The sequence below is a fragment of the Ranitomeya imitator genome, chromosome 4 (assembly GCF_032444005.1).
Source record: "Ranitomeya imitator isolate aRanImi1 chromosome 4, aRanImi1.pri, whole genome shotgun sequence".
Classification (NCBI taxonomy): domain Eukaryota; kingdom Metazoa; phylum Chordata; class Amphibia; order Anura; family Dendrobatidae; genus Ranitomeya; species Ranitomeya imitator.
Window position 1 is genome coordinate 589,239,247 of NC_091285.1, and position 10,246 is coordinate 589,249,492.

Genomic DNA, 10,246 nt, shown 5'->3' on the forward strand with positions numbered 1-10,246 from the left:
TGGAGACGCCCGTTTGACCTGACCAGCAGCGGGACCACCCCTGGGTGAGTATAATATAACGTCTTTTTCTCCTCTTTCAGGTAACATCGGGGGCTTATCTACAGCATTACAGAATGCTGTAGATAAGCCCCTGATGCCGGTGGGCTTACCTCACCCGCGATTTTCGGGGTGACAGGTTCCCTTTAAGGAGCAAATTGAAGATATTGCGGTAAAAAATATAAAAAAGATAAAGAGTCTGATAAGTTTGAGGTTACGTTACCAACAAACTATTGAAAAATTGCAGTGCTCTATAAAAGAAAGGAAGAACGGTCAATGTACTTGTGATCTATCAGAATTTAAGAATATGAGGGCCTTTAACTTTCTGAATAGCTGCCGTAGATCTCCTTTGTCAGATGCTTCTTCCTCGGAGGAGGTATCGGAGGGTGAAGGTACAACGTCAATAAACCCACATCTCCCAGGACCTACCATCTTCTCACGTTCACAAGGTCAATTTAGTGGAAAACGAGAGAGATTTGGACGATCTAATAATCACCAAGGGCCGCACAGGAATTTTTTTAGATCAGGATTATCCCCACTCTACACAATATAGAATTCAGACGTTGATAATGTGAATAATACTAACAATATTACCAACGTATCCTCCTATCATCTAACTCACCACAAAACCTGTCTTGTCTAGGGCCCTCTTTTGCTCCAACCACACAATATACTGTACATGAATGGATCAAAGATCTGAATCTTTTTGCTCGGAAGATCAAATGGAGCAAAATTGATAAAACAAGAAACATTGTGAAGAACTCGGTTTTGATCAATCTGAATTCTCTGAATTTTCTACATTGATGGACATATTCGAAGAGGGACAAAGGGAAGAAGGTAAAGGTCCACTTACAGACCTACAGAAAAAGAGCACAAGGTCCCCACCCTTGGGTGATACAAGTCATATCGATCTTTTTGTCGAGCTTGCCACTGTACGAATTGGACAATTCTTCAATCTTTGACATGAAAAAACATCATTAATATAAAGTCAGCAGACAAGGGAGAGAACCTTTTGATCTTGGATAATGACCAATACAAAAAGATGTGTCGACATTCTGAGTGATTGGAAATACTATAAGAAGTTGGATTATAATCCCCTGGTGGGATTTAAAGGTGAATTAAGAGACATATTGAGAGAGACTCTGGAGAAAAGACTCATTGACAAAAAAAGAGTTCCAATATCTAAGTCTCCAGAAAATACATAAGGGCACTAACCCTCTCAAGGTACACCCTATAGTATTGAGAATTGGAAGTTTGACACAACATCAGTGTCTATGTGGACAGGATATTGCGGAAATTTGTCACTATATGAACAGGACTCACATAGCCGAGAACAATGTGCACTGGGATATCTATTAGGGTATGTGTACACATAAGAATTTCTTGCAGAAAATTACTGAAGAAAAACAGACATTTTCTGCAAGAAAACCGTATGTGTTTTTTTCGGGTTTTTTTCCGGAGCTTTCCCAATGCATTATATAGTGGGAAAAACGCGAAAAAAACCCACAAAATTAATTAACATGCTGTGTTTTTTACCGCAATGTGTTTTTTTTGCGGAAAAAAACGCATCATGTGCACAAAAATTGCAGAATGCATTCTAAATGATAGGATGCAAGTGTATGCGTTTTTTATGCGTTTTTATAGCGAAAAAAACGCAAAATAAAGGAAACGTGCACACAGCCATATAGATGGCTCTGAAGAAAACAGATACTGTAATAAAACGACCAGCAACCAAATCGTCGTCGGTGGTTTAACACTGCACATAATACAGAAATAAACCATATGGCCACGTGCACACGTTCAGTATTTGGTCAGTATTTTACCTCAGTATTTGTAAGCCAAAACCAGGAGTGGGTGATAAACACAGAAGTCGTGCATATGTTTTTATTATACTTTTCCTCTGATTCTTCCACTCCTGGTTTTGGCTTACAGATCCTGAGGTAAAATACTGACCAAATACTGAACGTGTGCATCATTTTTGGGATGAACTCTTGTAGAATCTGCTTCAAGGAAGTGACGACCGGCTTCTATTCTTCAGTGACAAGCTTTTCAAAATCTTGTTGGAAAAAAACTATCAAAAAACTTGAACAGGAAAATGGATTTTCCAGAGAAATGAATAGGAAAAATATTCAAAGAGTATTTGAAGAGGTTTTAGACACCCGTAGGGTAGGTGCACATTATCAGTATACGCTGCGGGTTGGACAGGAGATAACTTATAGATCAGTGTGGGTGGGGAGGGGAACTGGTGGCTGGGACAAGCACCAATTGGCAGGACAGGGCACTTCAGTCCCAGACAGGACACATCACAGTGCACCCATGACATGATAGGGCAATAAACCACTACATTTTGGAATTTTGGAGTGCTGACTTCATCTTGTTTGGATATAGTGAGGTTTAATTTTTCCTTGTAGGCTTTGCACAAGCTTAAAATCTGTTGCTTTTCTAGTACTGCACCTATATCTATAGATAGATAGATAGATAGATAGATAGATAGATAGATAGATAGATAGATAGATAGATAGATACATTTCTATGATTAACCCCTTACCGGCATCGGACGTACTATACCGTCCGATGCCGGCTCCCCTGCTTTGATGCAGGGCTCCGCGGTGAGCCCGCACCAAAGCCGGGACATGTCAGCTGTTTTGAACAGCTGACATGTGCCCGTAATAGGCGCGGGCAGAATCGCGATCTGCCCGCACCTATTAACTAGTTAAATGCCGCTGTCAAACGCAGACAGCGGCATTTAACTACCGCTTCTGGCCGGGCGGCCGGAAATGACGTCATCGCCGACCCCCGTCACATGATCGGGGGTCGGCGATGCTTGTGAATGGTAACCATAGAGGTCCTTGAGACCTCTATGGTTACTGATTGCCCGTCGCTGTGAGCGCCACCCTGTGGTCGGCGCTCACAGCACACGTGCAATTCTGCTACATAGCAGCGATCAGCAGATCGCTGCTATGTAGCAGAGCCGATCGCGTTGTGCCTGCTTCTAGCCTCCCATGGAGGCTATTGAAGCATGGCAAAAGTTAAAAAAAAAAGTTTAAAAAAATGTGAAAAAAATAAAAAAAACATTAAAGTTTAAATCACCCCCCTTTCGCCCCAATCAAAATAAATCAATAAAAAAAATATCAAATCTACGCATATTTGGTATTGCCGCGCTCAGAATCGCCCGATCTATCAATTAAAAAAAAGTATTAATCTGATCGCTAAACAGCGTAGCGGGAAAAAAATTCAAAACGCCAGAATTACGTTTTTTTGGTCGCCGCGACATTGCATTAAAATGCAATAACGGGCGATCAAAAGAACGTATCTGCACCGAAATGCTATCATTAAAAACGTCATCTCGGCACGCAAAAAATAAGCCCTCAACCGACCCCAGATGATGAAAAATGGAGACGCTACGAGTATCGGAAAATGGCGCAATTTTTTTTTTTTTTTTTTTTTTTTTAGCAAAGTTTGGAATTTTTTTTCACCACTTAGATAAAAAATAACCTAGTCATGTTTGGTGTCTATGAACTCGTAATGACCTGGAGAATCATAATGGCAGGTCATTTTTAGCATTTAGTGAACCTAGCAAAAAAGCCAAACAAAAAACCAATGTGGGATTGCACTTTTTTTGCAATTTCACCGCACTTGGAATTTTTTTCCCGTTTTCTAGTACACGACATGCTAAAACCAATGATGTCGTTCAAAAGTACAACTCGTCCCGCAAAAAATAAGCCCTCACATGGCCAAATTGACGGAAAAATAAAAAAGTTATGGCTCTGGGAAGGAGGGGAGCAAAAAACGAACACGGAAAAACGAAAAATCCCCCGGTCATGAAGGGGTTAAATAAATGAAAAAAATGACTTGGGTTTCCCCCAACCAGCAAAGGTAAAGCAGGCAGCTAAGAGCTGATATTATCAGCCTGGGAAGGTCCCTGGTTATTGGGCCCTTCTCAGCCTAAAAATACTAGCCCTCAGATGCCCAAGAAGTGGAGCATCACAGTAGATGCGCCAATTCTGGCCCTTCACCTTTGCTCTTTCCGATTGCCCTGGTGTGTTGGCAATTGGCGCAATGGGGTCGATGTCAGCTGTGAAATGTCCAAAAACACAGCTGACACACAAAAATACATTTTTCAAATAACCGCCTCCCCCCCATCCTCGACACTGTGCCTCGATCAACGTCTGAGGAGCAGTGATGTCAGTAATGTCAGTAATGTCACTGCTCTTCAGACGTTCTTGGTCACTCTGCGCTCTGGACAATGTCTGCTCAGGTGGACTACGTGGTACCTGCATGGGAACCCTTCTTTCTAATAAATTAGTGAACAAGGGACAGTGTTTTGTGTTTACTTCTCTTTATGTTTTTCAGGTTTCCATTAGTGGACTGAGTTGACTCGGTAGCCACCGCACGAGGACAATCAGGAAGAGTCAAAGCGGTCCAATAAATTCCCCAGGGTGCAATTTTATATGGATGGGGGGGAGGGGGTGCAATTTTATGTCTATATCTATCTATTTCTATAACATTCACTGCTGACTAAAAACACATGGAAAAACTGCAGGCAAGAATGCTACAAAAACTAAGCAAGTCCGCAATCATTTTTAGACCTGCATTTCTATAGCAGTTTTGAGTGACTTCACTGAGGTCAATGGGTAAAAAAAGGTGAAAGAATTGACAAGCTGCGGACTTGAATCTGCACCAAATCTGCAAGTCACAAATCAGCAACGTGGGCACGGAGACGTCAGGATTCTCCTTCACGTTGCTGGAATCAGCAATCCCTTCAGGTGTTGTGAGAAATCCACGTGGCCAAAATGCGCCGTCTGCACGCAGCCTAAATATCCTCATTCACCGACTTAAAGCAAAATAACAATTGAAAAGCAAAATATATTGGAAAGTTGCAGAGCTTCCATTTATACTGGGCATAAACAATAAAAAAATCACAAACTGAAAATAAATGATGATTATAACGATTATAATGATAATTATAACCTGGACTGAATATATAGAAAATGTGATATATGGGATTACTAATGATTAGAGAGAATTGTTATTATCACACACAAAAAACTGATGTCATCCATCACCCCTCATAATAAGTATGTGAGCTGGAGAAAGTGCAGTAGGGGATGTACCGCCAATCTGCCGTCTGTGCCGCCCAGTCTCCATATCTATCACATATCTATCATCTATTATCTATCATCTATCTATCATCTATTATCTATTATCTATCTATTATCTATCTATCTGTTATCTATCTATTATCTATCATCTATCTATCTATTATATATCATCTATTATCTATCTATCTATCTATCTATCTATCTATCTGTTATCTATTATCTATCATCTATCTATTATCTATCTATCTATTATCTATCATCTATCTATCATCTATCTATCTACAGGTCCTTCTCAAAAAATTAGCATATAGTGTTAAATTTCATTATTTACCATAATGTAATGATTACAATTAAACTTTCATATATTATAGATTCATTATCCACCAACTGAAATTTGTCAGGTCTTTTATTGTTTTAATACTGGTGATTTTGGCATACAACTCCTGATAACCCAAAAAACCTGTCTCAATAAATTAGCATATCAAGAAAAGGTTCTCTAAACGACCTATTACCCTAATCTTCTGAATCAACTAATTAACTCTAAACACATGCAAAAGATACCTGAGGCTTTTATAAACTCCCTGCCTGGTTCATTACTCAAAACCCCCATCATGGGTAAGACTAGCGACCTGACAGATGTCAAGAAGGCCATCATTGACACCCTCAAGCAAGAGGGTAAGACCCAGAAAGAAATTTCTCAACAAATAGGCTGTTCCCAGAGTGCTGTATCAAGGCACCTCAATGGTAAGTCTGTTGGAAGGAAACAATGTGGCAGAAAACGCCGTACAACGAGAAGAGGAGACCGGACCCTGAGGAAGATTGTGGAGAAGGACCGATTCCAGACCTTGGGGAACCTGAGGAAGCAGTGGACTGAGTCTGGTGTTGAAACATCCAGAGCCACCGTGCACAGGCGTGTGCAGGAAATGGGCTACAGGTGCCGCATTCCCCAGGTAAAGCCACTTTTGAACCATAAACAGCGGCAGAGGCGCCTGACCTGGGCTACAGAGAAGCAGCACTGGACTGTTGCTAAGTGGTCCCAAGTACTTTTTTCTGATGAAAGCAAATTTTGCATGTCATTCGGAAATCAAGGTGCCAGAGTCTGGAGGAAGACTGGGGAGAAGGAAATGCCAAAATGCCTGAAGTCCAGTGTCAAGTACCCACAGTCAGTGATGGTGTGGGGTGCCATGTCAGCTGCTGGTGTTGGTCCACTGTGTTTCATCAAGGGCAGGGTCAATGCAGCTAGCTATCAGGAGATTTTGGAGCACTTCATGCTTCCATCGGCTGAAATGCTTTATGGAGATGAAGATTTCATTTTTCAGCACGACCTGGCACCTGCTCACAGTGTCAAAACCACTGGTAAATGGTTTACTGACCATGGTATTACTGTGCTCAATTGGCCTGCCAACTCTCCTCACCTGAACCCCATAGAGAATCTGTGGGATATTGTGAAGAGAAAGTTGAGAGACGCAAGACCCAACACTCTGGATGAGCTTAAGGCCGCTATTGAAGCATCCTGGGCCTCCATAACATCTCAGCAGTGTCACAGGCTGATTGCCTCCATGCCACGCCGCATTGAAGCAGTCATTTCTGCCAAAGGATTCCCGACCAAGTATTGAGTGCATAACTGAACATTATTATTTGTTGGTTTTTTTGTTTGTTATTAAAAAACACTTTTATTTGATTGGATGGGTGAAATATGCTAATTTATTGAGACAGGTTTTTTGGGTTATCAGGAGTTGTATGCCAAAATCATCAGTATTGAAACAATAAAAGACCTGACAAATTTCAGTTGGTGGATAATGAATCTATAATATATGAAAGTTTAATTGTAATCATTACATTATGGTAAATAATGAAATTTAACACTATATGCTAATTTTTTGAGAAGGACCTGTATTTTATATCATCTATTATCTATTATATATCATCTGTTATCTATCTATCTATCTATCTGTTATCTATCTATTATCTATCTATCTGTTATCTATCTATTATCTATCATCTATCCATTATCTATCTATTTATCTATCATCTATCTATCCATCATCTATTATCTATCATTATCTATTATCTATCTTTCATCTATCTATTATCTATCTATTATCTATCTATTATCTATCTATTTATCTATCTATATATTATCTATCTATTATCTATCCATCTATTATCCATCATCTATCTGTCTAAACACAGAACTCTCCGGCCGCCTCCGCCAGTGACCGCACATCAATGTTCTCTTTCTCCCTGTGGTGACGTTTCGGCTGTAATGAGCCTTTCCGGAGCCTTGTGTGTAACTTTGTACCTGGACTCTTCCAGTCTCTCTCTCCATCGGTGACACATCCCTCCATCCTTCCCCCCAGCCCCCCATATTAGCCCCCCACATCAGCCCCCATCATTCCCAGACACGTGTAGGGGCCGCGGACCCACAGATGACAGATACTAGATGTCGCACCGTTGTCGCTTCCTCAGCTCTGCGCTGATTCCTGGTCCCTGACTGCGGGCAGATGAGACATCGGGGGTCGCAGCCCGTCCCTCCCGCCGTGCCACCCTGCCATCCCTACCTGTAGCCCACCTATGCCCCTCCGCCCCGCAGGCAGTACTCACAGGGTGCCGGTCTTGTTGGGCAGCAGGGCAGGGTCGGGCACCTCCAGGAGGTCCTCGTTGGTGCAGACCACCTTCTTCCTGAGGGCAGCGGCGCCCACCCCGGGCTTGGGGCGCTCCAGCACACACTTACAGCTGTGGATGAGGACGGGACAGCACTGCCCCCAGCCTACAAGGCACAGGAGGGACAGCACAACCAGGGGGCAACTGGGGGTCCCTAATCCAAACATCATGACGGGCAGGGCCACCTATCCGCCCATCCTATGCAGCGGGCAGCGCAGTGCCAGCTCCGCTCAGCATGCCCTATGCTGCCAGCCGGGCTCCTGCTTCACCACTGCTCCACAACGCCTGTCAGTGGGGCGGGGAGAGGCTGCATGGTGTAATCCGCAGGGAGAGGAGAGGAGCTGCTCCTGCCTATGATGAAGGCACATAACGGACTGGAGCCGGGACTGCCGCTCTCCAGCGCTGCCGCCGCTCCTCCTCCGCCGCCACCGCCGCCCGGTCCTAGCGCCGCCTGCACTCAGGAGAGAGGGGCAACCGTGAGGGCTGCGTGCCCGGGAAGGAAGGAAGGATGCCCGGGCAGGAAGTGCTGCTCTTAGATATAGTCACTGGGGTAGTTATAGTGGGATATGCATGAAGCCATAGGTTCACACAATGGTGGTATTAACCCCTTAGCGACAGCCAGTTTTTACACTTCTGACCACTGTCCCTTTATGAGGTAATAACGCTGGAACGCTTCAACGGATCCCGCTGATTCTGAGACTTTTTTTGTGACATATTGTTCTTCATGGTAGTGGTAACATTTATTTCATATATTTTGCGTTTATGAAAAAAATGGAAATTTGGCAAAAATGTTGAAAATTTAGCAATTTTCAAACTTTAAATTTTTATGCCCTTAAATTACAGAGTCATGTCACACAAAATAGCTAACAAATAACATTTCCCACATGTCTACTTGACATCAGCACAATTTTGGAAACATATAGTTTTTTGTTAGGAAGTTATAAGGGTTAAAAGTTGATCGTCTATTTCTCATTTTTCCAACAAAAATTTACAAAACCATTTTTTAGGGACCACCTCACATTTGAAGTAAATTAACTTCAAATGTGAGGTGGTCCCTAAAAAATGGTTTTGTAAATTTTTGTTGGAGGGTCTATATGACAGAAAATACCCAACAGTGACACCATTCTAAAAACTGCACCCCTCGAGGTGCTCAAAACCATATTCAAGAAGTTTATTAACCCTTCAGGTGCTTCACGAGAATTAAAGCAATGTGGAAGGAAAAAAATGAACATTTTACTTTTTTCACAAACAATTTACTTTAGACCACAACTTTTGTATTTTCACAAGGGTATCGGGAAAAAATGGACCACAAGATTTGTTGTTCAATTTCTCCTGAGTACGCCGATACCCCGTATGTGGGGGAAAGCAACTGTTTGGTGCATGGCAGAGCTCAGAAGGGAGCGAGCACCATTTGACTTTTTGAACACAAAATGGGTTGGAATCAATGACGGGCGCCATGTCACGTTTGGAGACCCCTAAACAGTGGAAACCCTTCAATTCTAACTCCAACCTTAACACAGACCTAACCCTAATCCAAACTCCAACGCCACCCTAACCCCAACACCACAACCGTAACCCCAAACACAATCCTAGCCCATCCCTAACTCTAGCTCTAACCCCATTCCTAACCGAAGCCTCAACCTTATCCCTACTTCTAACCCCAACCCTAACTGTAGCTCTAACCCCAGCCCTAACCCTAACTGCAAAGAATGGAAAAAAATACATTTTTTTATTTTTATTATTTTTACCTAACTAAGGGGGCGATAAAGGGGGGTTTGATTTACTGTTTTTTTTAATTTTGATCACTGTGATAGGGTCTATCACAATGATCAAAATAAAATGAACCAATAGGAAAAATCTATTGTTGCCGGGTGACGGCTGGCAGATCTTAGCGGGCACACTGCACATGCGCCCGTCATTTTCTTTCAGGAGGAAGACACCAGGAGCTGGGAGACAGAGTCAGAGGGTCCAGGGATACCGGTGGGGGGAGGGGGGCTGTTGTGAATTCTGTTGTCAAGCTCCCCCCTGTGGTCATGAATGGTACTTCGGCTGGTTCTGTCCATGGGCTTCCTCTGGTGGTTATGAGTGGGGCTGCGGCTTCTGAGTTTCCTTCCACAGGTGACGAGGTTAATTCGTTAGCTGGCTGCTCTATTTAACTCCACTTAGATCGTTGCTCCATGCCTCCTGTCAATGTTCCAGTGTTGGTCTAGTTCGCTCCTGGATCGTTCTTGTGACCTGTCTTCCCAGCAGAAGCTAAGTTCCTGCTTGTTTTTCTCTTGTTTGCTATTTTTCTGTCCAGCTTGCTATTTTGATTTTTGTCTTGCTTGCTGGAAGCTCTGGGACGCAGAGGGAGCGCCTCCGCACCGTGAGTCGGTGCGGAGGGTCTTTTTGTGCCCTCTGCGTGGTCTTTTTGTAGTTTTTGTGCTGACCGCAAAGTTACCTTT

At 42.9% G+C, this 10,246-nt stretch overlaps 1 protein-coding gene across 1 annotated transcript in view; it reads right to left on the minus strand.

Annotated features, from left to right (window-relative positions):
* Positions 1-8,181, minus strand: part of ADGRA2 (adhesion G protein-coupled receptor A2) — a 261,166-nt gene extending 252,985 nt beyond the window's left edge. Inside the window, exon 1 of the mRNA XM_069766496.1 lies at positions 7,743-8,181. Within this exon, the coding sequence (XP_069622597.1) occupies positions 7,743-7,972 (230 nt within the window). The 5' untranslated portion in view covers positions 7,973-8,181. The remainder of the gene's footprint in view (positions 1-7,742) is intronic.
* Positions 8,182-10,246: the final 2,065 nt, after the last annotated feature.